We start from the raw sequence: 23,833 nt of genomic DNA, 5'->3' as shown, positions 1-23,833 counted from the left end.
AGATTCTAAAATAAGCTGTAGGAACTATACATCTAAGTAACAAATTGTAGGTAGTTGTTAACCAACTAAAAGATATGCAAGGCTCAAATAGGTAAACTTCTCCGAAGTGTACATTGAAGCAAAAATCTATCACATACTGTACAAGAGTTATTTAACATTTTGTGCTTACTAAATATGCTATTGGAATAAATATTACACTTTACATAAATCGATACGAATTTACAAATCAAATACAACAACATTGGGCGAGGTCTACCATTTCATTTATTCGGTTCGCCGTCTGCGATTGCATTTAATTTCTAAGTTCATCTTACTCCTACACGACAATGAAAAAATTTATACTTTCTGAAGCGTGTGTAGTTTTAAAACGTCCGGAATCTCTATATCCTCTAAGCGTATTGTTGATGAGACAAATGGGAAGTGCACCGGAAATACGAATTTGATGTCCATCAGCAGAGTCTTAAAAAAAAGAGTAATAATTAATGTAGCGATATAATGGTGCTCAAAAATATCCAAAAAAATTCAAAATGGTAAAAACAAAATTCCCATAGTAACCAATAGCGCCACTGGTGGCGTCGCCAGGTGTCCTAATCTAATAATAATTAATTGTATTTTATTGGACCGTGCATTGAATAGGTATATACAAAACTATAATATAGTAATTTTTGTTTGTATTTAATATACAGAGCGATCGAAAATACAGGCAATGACAATGCGACGCCAATTAATAAAAACTTCCCTACTTAATCAGCGCAAGTCGCTCTAAACCATGTACATAAAAGAACTCTTACACTGTACCGATGTAAAAAACCAAAAATACAAATTTTTCAAAGCGTGAACGCGAAACAGATTTCAGTTTCATTCGCGCTGTGTGTATACTTTGTATAGGATTTCTGTTAGATGTATTGCCTAGGTGTGGGTGCTTTGTCCCTCATTTATATGTATTATAAGCTTTGCATTTATAACTATATTTATAAATCCAATGATATAGGTATAGATGAGGGACAAACAAGGTAGTGTCTATTACGAGACCCACTGTAAGAACTACTGTTTAAAATTGTTGAATTACCGCTGATATTTTATGTCATAGTTTCGACCAATCAGAAATTAGTTCTCTTTTCGAAGCTGTCCTCAAAAACCTAACCTCACACAATTGAACTTAATTTGCAGTTTTTTATAGTGAAAATGTGATATAATTAAATATTAAATTCAACTTTCAATATTGGACCCTAATTGGTGATCTTCTTATAAATGGTGAGTCACATTTATTTATCAAATTCATTTGATTATCTTTATGTAAAAAGTAGGCAAGTAGCATACATACCTGGGGATCTTGGGCATCGGCTCGCTCTTCTAACTTCTTTTGTACTTGTTTAATAAATTCAACCGGCACTTTCTGTTCATAGTCATCAACGGGAGTGTACAAGTTTAATATTTTACTAATCTGGAAGGGGCTTAACATGCTGCACATATCGCATATGCTATCAACATCCTCCATAGTTTTTCTCGCTTGCAAAAGATGTGCGGCTTGTATAATCGGTTGTAACCTCCCCTGAATCGCAGGTTCCTAGAAATGGCACAACGGTTAACATTTCCAACTAACTATTTGTACGTTATACATCTAATTTTTTCTCCCGCGTCCACATTTCCAGATGTGATAAATTATGTCTGACTTGAAATCCTTTAGACCAATGGCACAGTTCCTTCCTTAACAACAGATTATTGAGACTACACGCGCAGATGAAATAGAAGATTTGCTTGAATATTTGAGAGATTACTTGTATGTCGACTCCGTAAAATGTTAAGATCTGAAAGACGAATCGTAGACTACGGTCGTTTCAGTCGGTACGTACCTTGTAATACTTGGTAAGTTCTTGTAGTAATGCTTCGGTCGGTTTTTGTTGGCCCGGAGTTTCGGCGCCCCGCAAACTGTTCGCCCTCGCTCTAAAGCCACCTGGTTTATTACTGCTTATGCCTGGAATCTCTTCGTGCTCTAATATTGCTGGTACTATCAGGGAGTGTAGATGGTCGGATAAGAAGTTCACAATTACTGTAAAACATTAATATTGTTAAAAGCCATTTAAGAAGTATTCTTAAACAGAGATGGCAATGGCTCATTAAATTGCATAAACGTTGCCGGAAATTGAATTAGTATATTACACTTCAAGACTTCAAGTGTAGGCACAGTAGTTTTGTAGATTAATTAAATAATAGGAAAAATTTAATACTTTGCATTTTAATTGGTATTGTAATATCTTCGGTAATATCATTATCGACTTGACAATGAATATGTTTGAAATGTGGGAGGTACATGTTTTGCTAGATCGTTTATATAGATTAGAAACAAATTGGGCCTAGTACAGATCCCTGTGGCACCTCACATTTAAGCTCTGCGATCTCGGACCTTTTGTTATTTAACACTACCAACTGTTTTCTTTTTGGCAGTTAAGATTCAATGAGTCTTTCAAACTATAAATTGCATCAATATCATTAATCTAGATATCATAGATCACAATAAAACAAATGAACTTGAAGACACAACGAATGTTCAAAACAGTGACCGAACGAAAAACTTGAAACAAAAATTGAATTACTTGTATAAGGGTGCTAACATGTTACGTCATCAAATTGTCTATCAAATGAGCCTAATGAAAGGGTACACTTTAGGTAGAAAAATTCCATTGTTTTTCGTTACTAATTTGTTTTCTGAAAGAAAAACAACCTTGTTATGGAAAATAAAATATTAAACAACTTTTATATAGAAACATTTTGAATACAGTCATTATTTACTGAGATATATTCCATACATAGTGAGCACCCTGTATATAATTATAACAAGTAGTAGATTTATTGAAAAAGGATCGTTTAATAGCCTACTATATTTGATAGTGAACTAATGCTAATGATTGTATAAACCCATCATTAGTTGCTCGTTCATTTTTCTAAAAAACCAAGAGTAGGTATATTAAATTCGACTAGTAAAACTTCAATTCTTTCCACATTTATATCGCCCTCTAGTTTCCATAACCTTACTGCCCTATTTATGTGTACAAAGGAAAATAAGGTACGGGATAAATGTTATAAATAAGAAACTTAGCATTGCGCATAGGCACACCTGAGGTTTAAAATATACGATATGTTTGGCTTCACTAGAAGGATCTGTGGTTAAAATTTCGAAAAAATATAAATAAGAACGTTGACATTGCACAGTTTGGCGAAAACGCACATAATATGATTTTTACAATATGCGATATGCTTCTCTTTACTGGAAGCATCTGTGATTAAAATTTCAAAAAATGTCTGTAAATAAGGAAGTTGGCGAGTCTGCGCATGCGCACATTAATCGTCAAGATTTTTCTGGTTTGAGGTGCCAGAGCTATAAGGTACCGAATTCAAAAAGAACCAACTAAACATCTTAAAAACTGTAGGCGTAGTGAAGAGACCTCGGACGGACAAAGTGGCCATAATAGCGCCTTCTCATATGAGTTGGAAAATGCGCTAAAAAATGCAAATATATATGGGTTTAAAGGGCGCCATTTTCGTTATACAGGGTGGCAAAGTTTCAATTTTTTTTCTCCTATTTTGCATTTTCTCTCTCTTATGTCCGGAGATTGTGATGCAGGTATAATAAAAAAGAATTTTCAGAGAAAACTTGCTTACCAAAATATATCCACACTGCAGTATCACACAAAAGCTGCCTATAATCGGACAGATCAAAATTCCTCAAACATTGACTATTTTGCTTATCCGTATTGCTCTCTTGGAATGCTTGATCTCCGCTATATTGCTTCATTAGGTTCATTAATCTGAAACAATTCGATCGTTACATTTTACGCGTTTATAAAATACACTCACGTTATCGTATTTGCAAACCAGAGGGTCATTGTTTCGAAACCGTCCTGCTTCTTTTTTATAGTTTTTCGTACCGAATTTCTGTACGCCGCCAACAAACTGCGCACTTTATTCTCATCGCTTATGTAATCTGTGTGCCGGACGCACATGAACACAATATATGCCGGAAGCCCGGGCAGTAAACCGACGGCGGTTCTCGGTTTAAGGTCTAGAAAAACGTGGAAATTAAAGAACAATGTACAGGGTATCGAAATAAGAACGTTAGACTGCTATATCTGTGTGCAAATCGGCCTCGTTTGGTCTCCGAAGTACAGGGCGTTTTAAAAAGAATCATCCGATTTTGTAGGTTTATAATTTGTTTAGACGCCATTTTGACAATAACTGAGCTGGGCGTTGACAGAAGCGCGCTACTGCTACCTAGCGGAAACCACGCGAAACTCGAGAGCTTCCTCTTACTAACAGTACATTGTTCTATCAAATCGGACTTATAGATGAATAGCAATAAATTTTTAAAATCGGATGATTCTTTTTGAAACGCCCTGTATTTTGGAGTGCACTAATTTTCCGAGATATAGCCATCTGTTATTCTTAGTTCATGACTATAACATTTACCGATAACTAGCTGCCTCATTATGCCGTCTTCCTCTCCGTGACTGTAGGAGAACATCCCCAGGTACTTCTCCTTTCTTCTAACCGAAGGAATACGCTCGTGCGACATGTTTTTGCTCTCGCTGCTTTTAATGTGCTCCTCGATATCTATGCCTCTATCTTCGATTTGCTTCATTAAGATTTTAAGCTGTTTCTTCAACTTTCGTATGGTCTCATTTAGTGCGTCGTTTTTATCTAATAAATCCGCGTTCTCGCTTGTTATTCGAGTGAGTTCACACTGAAGGTACATGTCCATTTGGGACTCGTGTAAGTTCTCCGACAAAATTCGTTGCATTTTCATCGAATCCTCGCGTAACCTTTCGATTTCGGCCTTTAGCTCTTTCTCGGAACTTTCGTTTCTTCCTTTCTCGTCTTGCAATTCGAGCTCAAGCTGTTTGTTGATAATTTTTTGAGTTTCGTAGGCGAGGGTAAGTTCGCCGTCCTCGTTGATGTAGTCGCCCGTTTTCGAGTTGCAATTCACGATGGACTTGATGCTATTGGTTTGACTTGCAAGGACGTTCTTCAGCTGTACAATTTCTTCCCCTTGCCTTTCTAGCTCGGTCAACAAGCACTGCAGTTGGGGTTTTCCGTTTCCGTCCGCGACGCTTTCGGCGAGTTCGAATAGTTGCTTCTTCAATTCTGAGCAAGTCACTTCGAGTTGAGCGATATGATTGGCATCTTCTATTGCTTTGGAAGCCATTTGCATTTTGGGGGAGACTTTCAGTTCGTCTAAACTTTTTTGAAGCTGATTTCTTGATTTCGTTGTCTTTTCGAGTTGTCTTTGCAGTCGAAGGATGAGCCCAAGGTCTTGTTTTACTTCGCTCTTCTGTTCCGCGTCGCCATTTGTAAGGTCTGTAATGTGAATATTAGTGCCATTTATTAGAGATTCGTTTTGCGTACTGTCGTTCCATTCGATGTTATCTAATTTACCCCTCGAGGCGGAGGCCGAACTATTCGATCGCACCGAACCGTAACCGTGATCTTCAGGTATTTCACTGAGATTGATACTTTCTTCCATATTGATACTACTGAGATCGCTAATATTTCGCGCGTGGGTCGGCAATCGGGGTTCCAGTTGCTTTTGTAACGTTTCACAGTGCATTTCTAAGCAGTGGTATTCCTGAAGAAGTTTTTGATATGCCTGTCGATCGCTGTCGTGTTCGTTGAGCAGAAGATTCTTCTCTTGCTCGATACGCACTTTGAGATTTTCTTCGGCGCCTTTTTCCTTCATTGACGCGATCTCTGTCATGTTGTCAATTTCCTTGCGCAATTTGGATGTTTCCTGCGACCATACTTCCTGTTGCATTTCGGCGTCATTTCTGAACTTCTCTTGATCCTGAACCAAGTCCATTTTCTCGTCTCTTTCGATTCTCAATTCGTCCTCTAATTTATCTATAGTCTTATTTTTCTCTATCAAAAGTGTATTCATTTTCTTAATCTCAATTTCAAGCGCTTTGAATGTAACCAATTTATTTCTAAAAAAAGATACCTACATTGTATTGTAACAGAGATTTTTGAAAAATATACATTGCAAAATGTAAACCACTACATGCGACTATTTCAAGAGTAAGTATTAGTCCGGGCGAGAATTTTGAGATCTTAACTTCTAACGGCAAATCTTGAGACATTTTGGTGACAAGTGTTTTTAGGGTAATTGGACCCTGCTGAATCCGATTATGCCTGTCACCACCTCGAATTCGGGCTGCTAAGGCCTCAAATCAAGATGGCGCCCAAAATGGCAACTAAAACTCACTTTAAAATTTGTTGTTGTAGTAACCAAAGATATTATCATGATTTTTATCTAGTACATACGTTTCATTATTTATTACAATCGTATAAAAAAATATGTAGCCAAAAACAAATTAAGATGTTGGTCAAAATGACGGTAGAAACTTGTGTTAACTAATTTTTTTTGTTGCAAAGAAAAAATTTGCATTTTTTACATGGGGTTGATACAAATAGGTTAAAATGAGTTTTTCTACCCACCATTGTTAATAATAACAATTTGCGAAAAAAATAAAACAAAATGATTCCCAAAATGCGAATATTTTTATGACTTTTGATGATATTTTAATAGCAATTATACAAATCTTTTTGAGTGCGTTAGGGAGATATTAATAGTTATAAGATCCTTATAAAGTTTTTTTAGTTTTACAAATAGAACGCCAAATATTGTTTATACAGCGTTTGAAACGCACGCATAATTTAGGACTTCCATCGCGGCGACGACGCAACGCGCGCAAAATTACCGATAGCGCGAATCTGCTGGCTACATGCTAGCATAGTATAATACAAAATGCTAGGTTCAATTATTATATACCAAGTTCGAAATATTTTGACCGTGGGTGTGCCGTGCCAAAAGCATGCCAAAGTTTGGTACACTGTGGTTGCAAGAAAGAGTGCAAGTGCCGGAGAACTGTAAATTCGAAAGGCAAACGCATGCTGTGCACGAGAAGTGCAATATAGCGTTTGCACCAACAACGAAAGCGAAGAAACTCAGCTTGTGCAATCTTCGGATTCAAGTGACGAATCCGAATAAAGCCTATAATGTTTTTGCTCATTTCTATTTTTTTAATTTTGTTTTCGATTATTTTTTTATACAGAGTTTGTATACGGTAACAAATAATATGAAATTAAACGAAAAATAATGATTTTAATACTACCTGTATATCGCATACAAAGAGTCAAACTAAGCGCCATCTTGTCTGCCATTTTTGAAAACGTGTAAGTAAAGTTTTTGTATTTCTTTTTTTACTTAAGCAGGCACTTTGTAAACAAATTATAATTCTTTTGCTCACTTAGGGCCGATTCTACAATGCAGGTATATACCGAGAATAAGCTATACCTAGAATAAATGTCGACGGTTGCGTTGGTTACCATTTTGTCAACCAATGGCATACATGTCGCTATGGCAGTTATTCCAAGAATATCTTATTCTCCGTAAAAGTGTAATTGTAAAACCGGCCCTTAAGGTTGAATAAATCAAGAATACTGCAAAACGCGGCATTTGGAGCTCTATTTCAGTCGCCATCTTAAATCTTTTTGGCTTCAAAATTTTTCATAAATTAGTACTAAGTGGCAAAACTTATGTCCTACATAAAAATCATCATAATATTTTTGTTTTCAACAAGAAAAAAATGTTAAAGTGAGTTTTAGTCGCCATTTTGGGCGCCATCTTGATTTGAGGCCTTAGCAATCAAAATTCGAGGTGGTGACAGGCAAAATCGGATTCAGCAGGGTACCCTAAAAACACTTGTCACCAAAATGTCTCAAGATTTGCCGTTAGAATAATGCGCTTTACCGAATTTCTCGCCCGGACTATATAGAGAGAAACAGATGAGCAGATGATTTAAAATACTCATGTGTTTCATTACTAGTGCAAGATAGGGGTTGTATATTATCACATTTTTTTATTTCTGTGATTGGCTGTGACAAGGGAATCGACTAGCAACCCTCTATACGTATTTATAATGATTCAACCCCTAGCCTTTATTAAATTATGAATTGTTTTGTGAAAATACTCATTTATTTCGCTCTTAGTGCATGTTGTGTATTTTCAAATAATTTTATTTTGAAAATGCCATTGTTTTTTGAACGTGGTAAATCTTTACGAAAATCCTGAAAATGTGGACTTAGCACTCACCTTAAGTCGAGAGCTTCATTTTTATAACCTTTGAGTTCATTACTGTTTTTATTAATTTCCTCGATCTTTTGTTGCAAACTAATAATTTTGTTTTCCAATCCTTTATTTAATTTCTTAACGTGATCGATAGAGCGCGCTTCAATCTTAAGCTTCTTGTACAGTCTTCTAGCCAAAAATCTACGTATCGCGGATTGACAAATGATAATGTGCCTGAGTTGTTCCCTGTAATGTTTGCGAGCCAACCACGCTCTGGCAAATTTCTGGATAATGATGGCCTGCAAGAAAATCACTGAAACCTTTGTAAAGATCAAGCGCAACGAACCTTTGCATTGTACTTCATAACCATAAATCTTCTGCGCGCCAAAAAGCCGCGAGCTCTGGTTTGTAGCCTTTGCAAAAGAGAGGCGAGCCTTTGGTATTGTACTCTCTTAATCCATCCACGCATGTACCTCTGTATCGTGATGGCAGCTTTGTTTCTCCTTAAATTATCTGCCAATCTGCGCAAATAAGCGGTTAGTTAAACAAAGTGTTTTTTTTTGTTTTGTTACCTTCTAGCCAAAACTCCTCGCCCATATCTTTGGATGTTGCAAATAGATTTCTTTATCTTCAGATATTTTCGTCTGTATATAAAAGCACGCACTGTACTTTGTACAATTATGCAACATTTTCTCAGCTTGTCTGCTCTTAGTTTTTCCAAGTAGGCGACTTGTCCTGCACGGAAGAAGATTTTTGATTTGCCAAACTGATACATGTCGGGTGCCCGAATGTAAATCTTCAAAATTTTCTCACAAGTGAGCTTCATATTGCTTCGATTGATGTCCTCAAACTTACACAGGACTCGGTATCGGTAAAAGAAGTCGATGTACGCCCACCGACTTGGAAAACCTGCCGCCGATATTCGAATGGTCTCCAAAACACCACACGCTCTTAGTTGCTGAACTGCTCTTTGCGGGTTGTACTCGAAAGCGGCCTTTGAGTCGTTGGGTTTGATGCAACGCACGTAGTGAGGTGTGGTCGCATTTAGTGTTGTCATTAACAAATTTAGGGAATCCCGAAATTGGGAGCCCACCGATTTCTTGTGGCTTTTGGAAGACTCGATTATCGGTTTTGAGGCGACAACTTTTAATTTGGTTCCGGGTACGCTTAATTTGTGAGAGTCTTTACAAAATAATCGACGAATAAAATCATTTTTGCTGTATTTGATCACATTTATTTGTTCCTCCATGACGGTGTCTCGGTTTTTCTCCAAAAATCCACCGCTTTCGTATTGGACCCTGTCTGCAAAGTGATTGATGACAAATGCCGATGTGCCAAATCGGGCCTTTTCAAAGTGGCTGTACTGTACACATTTCGCGTATAGCTTCTCCGTCCAGGATCCATCGCTGCCTCGTGGCATCTGAAAGCAAGCAAGTCGCGTCGGTTACCCCAAACGCTTGTAATACTAACTTTACATTCCTCATCCAGCAAACTTAGAATGCCCAATTTCGTTTCGATGAGATCTATGCACGGTTGGTTATCGTAAAAGTCGATCATCTTCCATTCGATTTCCTCTTTGATATACTCCTCCTGCTCCAATTTAAATACGTGCAAATTGAACTGCTGCTGCAATTTTTCGTTGGCGTAATTAATGCAAAACTGCTCGAACGAGTTCGTTTGGAAAGTCTCGAATCCGTAAATATCGAGTACGCCTATGAATTTGTGAATCGCAACGTCTGTCTCCAAAGATTTATTTATTAGGGCGACGATCCAATTGAACAGTTCGGCGTAAATGTGTTTGGCCAAAGCGTCACGTGATATGCTCGACTGTTCGACGGACATCGGTTTTAGTATTGTCTCTCGCATCGAAACAATTTTCTTCGTGCACAGCCACTGTTGGATTTGGTCTTTGTCTATGTCCAAAAGTTCGGACATTATTTGCAAACCTTCATCGTTTTCCTAAAAAAAAACACACAATAAAACGAACGCATTTCCCAATTATATCAAAACATTTGCAAAACTGACGCACATCTTCAAACAATTTTACTAACAATTTCTAATAGCATATTAAGTAACAAGGGATTAAAAAGAGTTTTTGTTCCTGAGAGAATGGTTTAAAGCCGGAGGATTGTCGAGGGCTTTAATATTCTTAAGGGAACAAAAACTAGTTTCATCCAGTGCTGCTTATAGTATTTTTTTCCGAGATTTTTTCCAATACCGACCGATTTAAATCCATTTTTCCATGAATTGTTCACAACAAAAAACAAAAATGAGGGATTAACATTACCTGTTAATGCACAAAAATTAGGAATCAAATTCAATAAAACAATGTAGGTATTGGAAAAAACTATTTAGGTGCTGATGATGTACAGCTTTGATGTCGAAACGCAACTGTATGAATGAAGTTTTTAAACTTACATGAATTCCGCTTCCTTCTTGATCTTGCTCGTTTTCAGTGGAGATAATTGCGTCAAAAAACTTTATGTTTCCCATATGCAAAATGGCGGCCAATATTGAAAAGATGTTCCTTTGCTCCTCACTGGTAAAACCAAGCAGCCCAAGAGCGTTGACAGTTTCTTGAAAGTATTTCAGGTCGCTGACTCCGTCGATGGTAGCGCTTTGGCCCTGGTGAAGGTAGTAGAAGTGTTCTTGGTCTCCTGTAAGTGGCACAGTTTGAAGTTAGCTCGAAGTGCGCGGGTACTTACTTAATTTTAAATGCGGCAATTGATCCTTTGCGGCACACAATTGATAAAAAATATGGTAATTTCGTTCGTTCGGCGCTTGGAAAACGACGCGCGATTTTTCTAATAAATAAGTCCTCATCGACGCCCCAATAATGTGATATTGCTTATTAAACTGTAACTCGATGAATTTTCCGAAACGAGAACTGTTATCGTTACGCGTCGTTTTTGCATTTCCGATCGCCTACAAATGTAGGCCTTACAAATTGTGCTTGACGAGTTGTACAAACCTCCATTATTGGACTGCTCGCTAATACTTTCTTCTCAACTTGCGTTTCAGTTGCGCTACCCCCAACCGTTGCGAAGTATCGCATTGTGTACTTTGCGGAAACTGTTTTTCCAGCACCGCTCTCGCCCGAAACTATGATACTTTGATTGCGCTGTTCTCGTTCCAGTTTGGTATAGGCTTCTTCGGCGACGGCGAATATGTGGGGGTCCAGGTCCCCCATCGCTTGGCCTCTATATGCTTGTATTGTATCAACATCTAAAAAAATAATTAATTGTTACTCGTTGAACATCCAAACGTTAGCTTACAAAATTGAATTTCGCCATTGGTGTCAGTTCCATTATTAAAAAAAAGAAAGAAAAGAAAGATAACAATCCACGCTAAAGTTAAACATCTTGGCGCCCACGAGATAAAAACCGGTAAGCCCACGTCAAAGAAAGCATGGGCTTTTTGTATTTTTTTAAATGTACATATATGTATATGCGGAAAGTAAATTCATGAGCAAATACAAAATTTCGTTAAAAACATAAATAATTTAATTTTGTATTTTACTTTGTTTTTGAGCACGTGTGAAGTTGGCAATAACCAGCCAGCAATAAATTTTGCATATTTCACGTCAGAACCAAGATAGCTACACATATATTATGTAACATTAAAAAAATTATCAAAGTTCTCGTGTGAGACCGAAGAGACTTCAGGCTCAGTGCATTTTTATGTCGCCGATTAGCCAGTTTTAACATTTCCCTTTGTCGGTACACACTCCCGTTCATCCGCAATTCGGATTTTGGTGGGAAAAAAACTCCACAAAATAGTACTCAATTTTTGGGTACACTTCTCATAGCTCGAGCTTCTATTGGTGACATGAAAAACCGCGATTCGAGCTCTAAGAAACATTAGGGGGTCCAAAGTCGACTACCCCTCGAAAACGCACGCCTTGCAAAAGGTGGTTAATTTCACCCCTAAGAAAAAAAACAAAATTCCATCACGCGGGAGATATGAGCGTTTACAGTACCTTTCCGACAGCACCAATTTGAAAACAATCGCACCAAACTGTAGAAGAAGAAAAATCATAAAGTTAGTATAACACGCTCGAGGATGGCGCCTAGATGTCGCCGACCCCACATCACGTAGCCCCGTCCCTAAAGTTGTTAATTACACGGCCTCGATAGGTTCATGTACAGTGTCCTATTTTGGTCGAGACTGCAGTGTACCTCAGCTGTTTTTCAAGATCGGGACTTGCTGTTTTCGTGACCGATAGAATTCAGTACCGTAATCAAGAATTCGCGGGACCACCGTCTCTGAGATCTGATCCAAAGTTGGTGAACTACATATAAAAACTTTATTTTTTAGGTTGTCACACATCAATGTAATCAGGAAGAATGGAAGAAATTGACGCAGAATCTCGCATTAAAAAAATTCGTATCTATGAAACTGGGGTTCGAAAATGTTTTTTGACTACGCCACTGGATTCTACGTACAAATAATAGCTAGAAAATAGCTAAAATCGATTCAAAAACAGCTGCGATACACTGCAGTCTCGACCAAAGTAGGACACATTCCTCGTCTTTCTACAAGCGTTCTTCTACGGGCCCGCATTTGCTGCTAGCCAGCCAGCCGACGAAACTGAGATTAAAAGCTACACAAAAATGCGCCAAAAAACGATAAAATGCGTACAGGTTGCCTACATTTCTTTTCAAACGTAGTGGTTTTATTTAGTATACTAAGTGCGGACGTAAAAGTTTAATTTAAGGGCGTTTCTGCCTAAATATATCAAATCTTGCGATTGATATCAACCCTTATACGACAACGCTAATAAAATTTACATAGATGCTTTATTTCTTGTAAGTAATTTTGAAATCCGTCGTTTTTCTTATTGTGGAAGTGGGAATAGACAAGTTCAATTTAGTGGGGGGGGGGAGTCTCTAGCATCTCTAAGACCCCTCGGATCGTAATTCCTTGACCATAAAAGATATCGGACAAAATATAGGAGCAAAATTGTGCAAACTCAAATCAGTGGGTTATTCTTGAAAGTTTCCGTAAGTTAAAAATTTTAAAACTTGTAGGTACTTTCATTTAGCCAACTACCGAAAATTCAATTTTATTTTTTTCTCGATAGCGGTCGCAGATACGAAAAAATTAATGACAGCAAACGGTTTCTAAGCAAATCAAAAAATTAAATTCATATTTCACAATCTACCAGTGGCGCGCCGGAAAAAAGTTCAGGGGCGAACCCCTGAAAATAACAACACCCTATAGATTCTCACCAGCATTAAAATACCAATGATATAAGCCCTTCAGCTGCAGGAAACTTAAGAAAAAACTTAAAAATCTTAACACCCTGTGTTTACAGCAAAATTAGGAACACCTGCACCTACGTCAGTGAGTGGTACAGCGTTGGGTTACTTTTTACTCAACCTTTTGTCAATCTTTTTAGAAAAAAAAAATAAAAAATTTAGTCTTCTCGGAGTCCCAGAAACTTTAGAAAAAACGGTTTTTTGAAATAATCGTATACACTTTTTGGGTATTTTGAATTTCCCGAAGACGTGTATTATTGCTACATTTATTAAAGAACAGTACCGTCAGTGGTACTGATAACTAGATCTTAACACTGGTGTCATTGAAAATGGGTGGATCAAATTTCCTCGAATATCCTTTGATTTTCGAGAAATGTATGCAATCTCTTTTTTGGAAAACTGTGACTCATCATTTTTCTAAAAATAGGGATTACAATCCACAATAAATCACAATCCATTTTAGATGTTATTTGCGCTTACGTCAGTGATAAGCTTTTAATGCTTATTGTTTGCTTTTTTTGTTCGGTAATTTAATCTATGCTGGCAAAAGAAACTATCCGGTTTATTTTCTATCCTTTGATTGCCCGCTTTAAAGGCATTAGCAAAAAATACAGTTGTTATTACCAAGGTGGAGGAATTAGTTCTAACGGGGTTGCGTGTGAAAGACAGAGAATGTAGATTTTGATAATTATTTTCAGTTTTTTTTTTATTTGAAGTGGGGGGGGGGCAAATGACTTTTTTTAATTATTTCAACTAATAGTATCAATGTTGTCATAAAATTGCATCTTATTCGTTATCATCATTCGTTTGCTATCTATGGGTATCTATCCATTCTAAAAATACCTTTTTTTAATCTATTTTTGTGAATCATACGTACCGTAAATTGGAAGATCATCGTACGGATTTATCGCGACCAGCACAATTCCGCAGTACGTGTATATGTTTTTGTCTTGGCAAAAGCGAACTTGTAAATTGTACAAAACTGCCGGCTCGTGGAGATATGACAACGATGTCAGATCATTTTCGCCAATTAAAATTGTCGGATTTCTTAGGTGGGGTAAATTCGCTTCTGTTTTTATTGACAACGTTTTGATTTCCTTGTCTTCATCGGTTTGTATATTCAGTGTAGGTCGTGTTGGCGAATAATCTTCTAAAAGTTCGCCGCCTTCCCACACTTTAATTGGGTGGGGAATCCACACTTTTGTGCCCTGGAACAAAAATTTTAAAAATGTAGGTTTTGCAATTGAAATACTACAATACAATTGGGGAATGGCCGAGATATGACCTTTTTGTCTAAATTTTCTGTCTTCGAAATAAATATGGTGCTTTTCGCGAAACCTTTTTTAGTTGGTTTAATACTTTAAAAATAACGAACCACAAAACGGTGCTTCGTTGAGAAATGATGATGGCCATGTATAGTAGATTGTTATTACAAAAATAGCGACAATTCTATAGTTTAACACGAAGAATGTCAAGGTAAGGTAAGGGATTTGAACTAGGGAAGAGTCGGATCATAACATCGATTGTAACATTTAAAATTATGTATGAACAATTGGAAATGCGCCCAAATTAATCACATCGACTCTAGTATTATTTCTGTAAAAAGTGAGGTGTCCCAAGGTAGTACAAATGGGCCGTTTCTCTTTATTATCATATCAGCATAAATTGCGTATCTTGAATGCGTTTTTGCGGAAGACGGGTATAGCCTATAGGTACCTTGACACCCTCCGAGATTTCATTAATAAATTAAAGAAACTCGTTCAATAATTAATCAGCGAGATCTTGACATTACCGATGAAAGGTTAAGGTAAACAAAAAGTTTGCAACCGAAACTAAATCGTCTGTCTTATTATTGCAGGAATGTCATTTCACTCGTCAATTCCACAGTTCATTGAATTTTTAACGGTACTGTAATTCGTGACATCTACAATAATATAGTTCACGTATGAAATAATGTTCAAATTTCCGTTTTGGACAATAATGGTAATACCTTGAGACTACGGCAACACTTGGGACGCATTCCACACCTGAAGGTTGATGTCTTGCGCATCTTTTTGAGATGAATGGACGAGCTAGAAAATGAACTATTTTTTGTGCTCCATTTTAGACGGCCGAGACCGAGACGAGCATATTATAATGGGATTATTCCTAATACGACCATTTCGAATATCCTTGAAAGTAGCTTTAGTTTCTTTAAATAGTGTCATTGAATAAAAAATTACAGTAATGTGTAGTTTGTCCCACTTATGTGTTTTATATCCTGCAATTACCTACGTATTATTTAATGCAAAATTCGTAATTAGTGAATAATTGCGATGCGTGTACTATATGTTAAGGAAAAATCTAAAGAGTTCTATGGAACAAAATCTGAAAAATCAGATACACGCCGGTGATATCAGATTTTCAATTGGACCAATTATTTCAAAATGATCACTTTCAACTTTTATTTTAACATCATTTTTTATTATTATTGAGATCCTAAAAATGTTCTTTTTACGATAGTATTTTGTAGTATTTTGTTTTTGTTAAAATTCAATTATTTCCCTATCCAAAAGCAAACTAACATTTTAATCTAGTAGCACATGAATAGATAATGGTATTCTATTTTTTTAAAAAGTCGAAAGTCGCCATTTTGAAATGATTGGTCCAGTTGAAAATCTGATATCACCATCGCGTAGAGAATGTCCTGAAACATATTACCGTCGAATATTTTGAAAGTGGTACCAATAGTGTGTTTAAAAAAAATAAGAAACGATCTGAATTTCTAGCCCTCTTTTGGCTTTCATCTACTATCTTAGTTCTGCTCTCTACTATCTGCTACCTTGGTGAAGATCTTTACATTTGAAAAATGTGTTCATCGCAAATACTCTATTCATTGCTATGTTTCCATTATTGTTTCTGTGGTTTTCTCCATAATATAATTTGTACCTTCTAGATGTATGCCATTTAATTTTTCAACTAAATTATTTCATTCTTCCCAGCATATATCCTTTCTTTCTACTATTTCGTCGTCATTTGGACCGTATGTTAATACAGGGTTAATTTAAAGTTTCTTTCTGAAGTTAGTTTTTAGTTTTCTATTTTACATCGCAATGGGGGTTTACAGTATAGTTGAATTCCGCAGTTCTAATTTAATAAGCGTGTACCTGAAACCATAAAACATTTTTTTGGACAGTAAAAGTTTATTTAAAAGTAGAAGCTGATAAGCAAAAAAATAATGAACATGTGCGGTTTTAAAGGTTTATTCAAAACGATATGATTGTGGCGTGCTGTGTGACGTAATAAGCCCGACCAATCAGCTCCTAGAACCATTCAGATGACATAACGACTTGGCAATATTGCAGGAGAATGGCATTTATAACTTGCGTCATCTGTCACAGGCACTTGTCACTTTCGTGCTAGATGCAGTTAAACATCCCTCTCAAAACGTCAAATGTGACAAACGTCAGACCCTCGCGTAAGGTTGCCAGCTCACTTCTTCGTGATTGGTTGTAGGTTTGTGACGTATTTAGTCTGAAGCGTTTCAAATTCGGACTAAAAACACAGCTTTTCAATAATTTATTTTGGGTTTATTTTACTCGCAAATAAAAATGGAGGACACACGGGTCTTTTTATTTTTAATGTACTTTGTGGATCAGAAATAAAAAATGAAGGCGGGATGACCCCTGCAAACTTTGACCCGAACAGGTTCAAGCGTTTGACAGTTATCGTGTTCACGGGCAGACGGACAGACGACCCCCTATAAGGCATGCATCGCTTTGCTCTGTCGCTTAATAAATATGTCTGGTCCTGACGTTCCTCTTGCCCTATATGGGTACTCTCTTCCGACACTTCGTTTTCAAGATAGATAGATATGCGGCGTCCAGACGAGTCATTTTACCTGTGAGAGTACTTACCTCCTACAAACCGTTTTCGGGATATTTTGACATCATCAATGGATAGGTATACAGTGCGTTCGAGATAAGAGGATCATTTCAATATCTCTTTTATTTGGCGAGATACGAAAAACTTTTCAAATATAATTTTATAACTTCTGGTCCAACTTCTGGAAATCGATGCAACTTTTGATTTCTAAATGCAATGCCTATGTTTTTTTTAAGATATTTGAAAAGAGCAATCAATTTGCTGTGCGACAACAACAAAAAATATGTACATGGTTGATATACAGAGAAAATCGCTAGAAAGCTAAGCTAAAAATTTACTCTTTCAGTAGTCCTCAGACATACGGAGAGGTTAACACACGCCCTAGGATCTTGGGCTCTCAGAAATGTTGCGACTCTCCTTAGAAACGTTTGATATTGATAATTTTATTACAAGAATTTGTGTAAACCATACTAACAATACGCTGTTCAACAAATTTGGGAAATTCAAAAAAATTTCTTAATCTGAAATAACCGAAACATTAGAAGAACTTAAAGAATCTAAGGCATTATTCTTATTTTTTGAGAATCGGTCTGAGTAAGTCGCCTAAAAGATTGGGAATATTTTTCCCGCATACGTTAAACAAAACGATCTCTCATTCGAAACAAACTACTGCTTTTATTAGCAGCATTAAACACTAAATGAGATGTAGTTTTTATGATACGCCAATGCTGGATCTTAATTAGATAACGAAGTTTACGTGCCAGCAGCATACGGGGAATTTCAAATTTTAATTTAAATTAAGTATGTAGGCAACCTCCATTTTAGCGTAATAATTTCTACTAAACAAAAGTAATGTACACTTTTTGTTATTTGCGTTTTTTTACACCTCTTTAACCGGTCAGACGAGTACATGTAGTATGCTAAACGCCGGCTCTTTCTTGACCTTTGTGTTTCATAAATGCGATAGAAAGAGCAAGAGCAGTAACCTGTTCACTAAATTATAGCATTAGACTTCGATGTCTGCAATGCGCTCGCCAGGCAATTTAGTATTCTTAAAAAACGCCCAGATACGAAATGTTGTCGAAATATTTTTGTGTAGGGGAAAAATTTTTGAAAAATTCTTATACGGTTGCACTTACACCTAAAAACCGCAAACTTTTGCTAAAGTAAATTAGGCTATTAGTTTATAGTTGTAGGTCTTCGTTACTCAAAGTACTTCAGTTTTCCAAATACCAAAATGCAGTTGTCTACATTCAACTGTGTATTTTGTGCATGTTTATAAACATCAGAGTTTTCGGAACCTTGGGGGTAGGTCTACAGGACGAGTCAACCTTCTGTATAGGCGGCCAAACAACGCCTAAATGTTTACGATTATTTAAAAAAAATGAATTAAAAAATGTTTTATGGTATGCTAAACATATTTTTAGGCAGACAGTTGTGTAATGTCGAGATGGTTTCCTTAAATGGAACACCCTATATATTTTTATATTTTTTTCACGTTCGTTTTATCAGTTTTCGTTCATAAAACATATGTTTATCTGTCCCAATGAAAAAGTTTCAGAAGGTATCATTTTTTAACGCAAACTAAGTATTTTTACGCACTTCGACATTAAAAAACAAGAGTTTATACTGCTACGGCGTCGGGATACAATCAGTCACGAAACCTCGGAAATTTGTTTCTCGATTTTCCCCAAGAACAATAGGATTCCAAATCTCCGCGAAGTTTTTTAATATTTTTATGGTTAAATGTAGGCTATTATTTTTTCTTTTCATCCACCAAAACAAATGCAACCTCCGCGAAACGCGTGTTGTGAAGTTAAGACTAATTTGTGCTTACTAACAAGCATTTTTAATCTGAATTGATAGTTTTCATTTATATTACAACATGTGATTTTCTGGTTTGAAGTGCCTTTTTAACTAAATTGCACCAGGTGATTATGGCGCCATTTTTAAACTTACCATGATCAACGCCAAGTCAAATGAACCCCCGGAAAATTCGAAAAATTTGTGTTTCGAATTGATTCTACATGGGCAATGCCACTTTCTCGAATTGCAAAGTTCAAAAATTACATATTGCAAAACGAAGGAAAATTGAAAGTTAAACAGAAAACATTTTTACGAGTAAATATTTCTTAATATAAATTCGTCTTACATTCGAGTTTCCATTTGAATAGGAATATGTTACAGATAATTAAAAAATTTAGCGGTTAGCGAAATAGATGAAAAACGGCGATTTTTCATTAAAAAAGTTAATGCTTAACTTCAAATACAAGTTTTTTGATCCTAAAACTCCAACTCTGCATGGTTATCATTGATATTGTGAAAAGCAAAAAAATCATTTGTTTATAAAAAACGCGCCTGGTACAAAATAGTCCTAAATTTAAGTATAGGGAACCATTCTCAAATTAAATCTGAAATGTCTCCTGTTTATTAATAATTTGTTTAAAATTTGCCTAAAAGTTCATGTACATAATTAAAACTCCCGATATATACAACAAAAAATGTCTGTCAACAACTACCAAGCAATGTGGGGGGGGGGGGGTACTCAACAAAGGGCGATTGGGAAATCTGGAGGAGTAACACTGATGTCAAAACCTGAACAGCGAATATCTTGAAAACGAAGTGTCGGAAGAGAGTACTCGTAAGGGGCAAGTGGAACGTCAGACGAGACGCATCTACTGGTGATGTGAAAACTTTCAGTGCAAATATCTGCAGAACGGAGGAGGAAGGTCCTCTGCTCTCAAAAGTTATTGTGGGCAACGCGAGGGACAACGTCAAAGTTTTGCGTGATAGAAGGCTTGAAAACATTGCGATGGCAAGGGGAATTTTTGAAAATGTTAGGCCAAGTAAATATTACATGCAGGTTCAACACAGACTTGAATAAGCGACGATTTAAAAAAATATATTCCAAAGAAATATCTGCAGATAAAAAAAGTAGCCATGAGGAGTTTCAGAGGAAGACAACACATTGAAAAACTCTGGTTTTCAGATGAAAAAGTATTTTATTGCCTCAACCAAAAAGCCCCCAAAACAACAGAAAGAAATCTGACATACCTACCGTTAACGGTTGAATTTACTTTGAATTCAAAATTTTTCCGCCCTTAGAGAACAGCCATTTATTTTACCGACCTTGGTGGATATTTTATGCAAAATGTTTCCTGATACTGAACATATTTGCAACACGTTCACCTTTCAACAAAATAGCATACCATCCTATACACCCATAAGTACGAACATGTGGCCCACAAATAGCCCTCATCGTAATCTCGTTAATCCACAATAAACTTCGTTGACCAACTTTAGGCTGTTTGAACTAAAAAATAAATTATATAAAAATAATATATCCTTCCCTTCAAAATGTCTTTCACTTAAAAATTTTCAATTCGATTTTAAGGGTAGTTCTTCCGTAGTTTTTACTCATTTTTGAATTTAATATTAACAATGCAACTTATTGTAAAGGAGCAAGTGGCGCCTATTTGTACGTTCGTTTTAGGTCACATAGATCATTGACAATAATAAACTAGATACTTGCCCTCAGTATTTTTTTACTTATTTGAATTTTTTTTAAATATCGCGAAATACAAACATTCTGATTTTGGGCATTCTTGTGCGAAATTCAATTTAAAGATATGTGTAAGATTCATGATTGTTGTGGTCATATCTTTACAATTGTAAATATGTACACTGTATATATTTTGATAATGTAACTTTTCGCTTATCTTAACATAGCGACTTTTTTTCTTGTGAAAAAACTTCTGTCAAGCATAAATATTCGCGTATGTGGCATTTTCCTGCAATTTTCTACTGTGTGTTGCAAATAACTGCCAACAATGCTAGACCAGCTGCAATAATTGATTCAAATTGTAGTCTAGTTGAACTATCCGAATTTAATTGTCTTGCTGACTGAATTTTGAGAATAATGGGAAAGTTCAGTGTAGATAATTTAGGTTTATCACACGTCATAACATACTACAATATTGAGAATGAAATAAATTATGCATTTCATAGCAGTTATCTCAAACTAAACCACTTTCTAATACGAGTCGAGTAGTAGAAATAAAAGCACCAAGTGAAAAGGTCAAGAGTAGAAGTGAATGGACCAGTTATTAACATACGAACAATAAACAATTTTTCGCTCATAAATCCAAACGATGTGTATTTCGCTTCCGTTGCTCTCAATTCAAAAATGAAAGATTCTTCCAAGTATTTTTGTCACAGTTTCCTCCTTGCATAATGAAGTGGTTAACATTCCACTTCGTACCTCGAGCAAAGGACGAAGAGGGACTGCTAAGTTCTACATACTTTGCGCGGAATCGAAATGTTGTTCATTAATTGCAAATGAGCTTATCTGTAGGTTTTTTGATTGCATTTATCATTAAATTAAAAGCAATACCGTAAACTCGAGGGTCGGGTATTATTTTCCCTATATGATATGACTAACCCATAGTGCTACCGTAGTTACTAATTGTTACATTGTCTAAAACTATTAAGTAATCTACAAGCTTATCTCCACGTATCAGGGAGTAATATTTTCTCAAGGATTTTCTACACACATATTACTTACCTTCGTGTACAGTTCGACCGTTGTCATTTTGGTTTTTGCACAGCTGGGCTAATCAGATTCAACTTTGATTGATTTTCAAAAATTGTATTGGAAAAGTTTACGGCGCGTTATTTTTTAAACTTTACATCGGAGAACATTTGAAAAATATATTGCAAGGTTTAGAAAGAATGAAAAACACTAACTACATCAAACAAAAGTCGTAACAACTTCCACAAACACGGCGCACCATGCAGTACTTATCTGCACGACGCAGACTTGACAAATGCCATGTGTAAAAGTATGGATTTTAAATTTGAAGATACTGTAAGATACGTCACTGGCGCTTGAACTACCTGTAGAATGCTTTATGTAGTTGCGCGCAGTTCGGGCTGTGAGTAATAGATGGTGGTAACGATTCAATTGTACTCAAAATATTTAAAAATTCGCATCTCGCCTCATGCTATTATTTATATTATAAACAATTTTTCAACCCAAACTAAATTAATTCCATCAGGTTATCGTTTCTAAAGCATAAGATGTTACTTTTTACGCGCACGTCTATTTCTGTAATTCGCTGTTCGCATATTTTTAGCGCATTTTTGCAAATTTATTTGTAAAAAGTAGCTTTTAATCTCACTTTGGCTGGCTGGCTGGCTGGATGGCTGGCTGGCAGCAAATGTGGGCGCGTAGAAGAACTCTTGTAGAAAGGCAACGGGTGTACGTGTATCTACAGGGCCGTGAAATTTGTCAACCTTAAGGACATGGCTACATGATGTGGGGTTGGCGACATCTGGGCGTCATCCTCGAGCGTAGTATACTAACGTGAAGGTTTTTCAGTTTTTTCCTATCTTCTACTACAGTTTTGGTCCGATTCTTTTCAAATTGGTATCGTCGGAAAGATGTTGTAAACGCGCACAACTCCTGCGTGGCGGAATTTTGTTTTTTGTCCTAGGGGCGAAATTAACGACCTTTTGCGAGGCGCGCGCGCGCGTCTTCGAGAAGTAGTCAACTTCGGGCGCCTTTTACCTTCCGTGGCGAACTCACGCGGTTTAACGTTTCGTAAATCTCGAATCGCTGTCTCTCTTTCTCGTGTCGCCAATAGAAGTGAATTGCGAGTGAACGGGACGTCGGAAGTGGGTACCGTCAAAGCGAATGTGGTATCCCGCGACACGATCTTACTGATGGTGTAGTCAAATCTACAACCGCGAATGGCGGGTGAACGGGACGTCGGAAGTGGGTACCGCCAAAGCGAATGTGGTAGCCTCCGACACGATCTTCCTGATGGTGGAGTCAAATCTTCAAACGCGAATTGCGGGTGAACGGAACGTCGGAAGTGGGTACCGTCAAAGGGAACGTGGTAGCCCCCGACACGATCTTACTGATGGTGGAGTCAAAACTTTAAAAGCGAATTGCGGGTGCACGCGGAAAGTGGGAAGCGGTTAGTGAATGTAGTAGCCTTCGACAAGATCTGTTATTGATGGTTGAGTCGAAAGTGGCTAATAGAATACTGATCTGCCACACAAAAATGCGCTGAAGTCCCTTCGATCTCAAACGAGGACTTTGATAATTTTTTGAAAATTTCAGTATTGGAATGGTGGCATTTAATTGCCATCCTTGGAATTTCGGTTTATCACGTGAAGAGTTACAAAAAAACGGATAATTTTTAATTTTAATAATCTTGGACTCTTAAAAATCGATATCCCTTTAAACCCACAATTAAGTTCTATGAATAGCTTTATGAGAAAAATTGAAGAAATATAACTAAATTTGAAATTATGAAAATTACGAGTCTATATTGAAATAATGTCAACATAAATTCCTTGTACATATTACCTACTCTCGCCAGGAAAGATTGCCGGTCACAGAACACTTGATCCCGATCTACAATCTTATGTTTTTCTTAAGATGCGAGCGACTTCCGGAATAAGATCGTGCCAATATTGAACGAAAAGTCTTTTTCTTCAACATTGAGCTTTTTGGGTTTCACGGAGTTATGCTACAATGGATCACTTCATATCTATCCGAGAGGAAGTTGACAGTAAAGGT

At 36.7% G+C, this 23,833-nt stretch overlaps 2 protein-coding genes across 4 annotated transcripts in view; one reads left to right on the top strand and one right to left on the bottom strand.

Moving 5' to 3' along the window:
- LOC116180038 (probable nuclear hormone receptor HR3) overlaps positions 1–23,833 on the top strand; it is a 173,554-nt gene that overhangs the window by 37,836 nt on the left and 111,885 nt on the right. Inside the window, exon 1 of one of the 2 annotated variants that reach the window (XM_031499940.1) lies at positions 1,126–1,254. The exons of the other annotated variant lie outside the window; for it this stretch is intronic. The gene's annotated coding sequence lies outside the window, so the exon portion shown is untranslated. Of the gene's footprint in view, positions 1–1,125; positions 1,255–23,833 lie in introns of those variants that run through there. 2 annotated transcript variants of the gene reach the window in all.
- Positions 65–22,058, bottom strand: LOC116180000 (unconventional myosin-Va). Of its 2 annotated transcripts, XM_031499831.1 has the most exons (17): positions 21,809–22,058; positions 14,258–14,588; positions 11,091–11,344; positions 10,825–11,044; positions 10,538–10,776; positions 9,590–10,078; positions 8,692–9,539; positions 8,466–8,640; positions 8,144–8,418; positions 5,401–5,975; positions 4,465–5,352; positions 3,856–4,060; positions 3,661–3,806; positions 1,854–2,050; positions 1,620–1,808; positions 1,325–1,567; positions 65–459 (listed from the first exon to the last, which is right to left on the bottom strand). In XM_031499831.1, exons 1-17 carry the CDS (start codon positions 21,833–21,835, stop codon positions 337–339), a joined length of 5,424 nt encoding a protein of 1,807 aa, XP_031355691.1. In that variant the 5' UTR covers positions 21,836–22,058; the 3' UTR covers positions 65–336. The 2 variants fall into 2 exon arrangements, with proteins under 2 accessions (XP_031355691.1, XP_031355684.1); XM_031499824.1 differs by having other exon boundaries at positions 4,465–5,975.

This window comes from Photinus pyralis, unplaced genomic scaffold (assembly GCF_008802855.1).
Source record: "Photinus pyralis isolate 1611_PpyrPB1 unplaced genomic scaffold, Ppyr1.3 Ppyr1.4_LG1, whole genome shotgun sequence".
NCBI lineage: Eukaryota > Metazoa > Arthropoda > Insecta > Coleoptera > Lampyridae > Photinus > Photinus pyralis.
Note: the sequence above shows the minus strand (reverse complement) of the source record. Positions and strands in the feature narration are given on the sequence as shown.

Bases quoted from the DNA above. Each gene is read 5' to 3' on its own strand.
- LOC116180000 (XM_031499824.1), bottom strand. From the start codon at position 21,835: ATGACAACGGTCGAACTGTACACGAAG. The intron at 8,419-8,465 runs GTTCGTTGCGCT...ATTTTCTTGCAG, and splicing joins TTATGAAGTACAATGCAAAG to GCCATCATTATCCAGAAATT. The intron at 1,809-1,853 runs GTACGTACCGAC...TTCGTCTTTCAG, and splicing joins AACTTACCAAGTATTACAAG to ATCTTAACATTTTACGGAGT.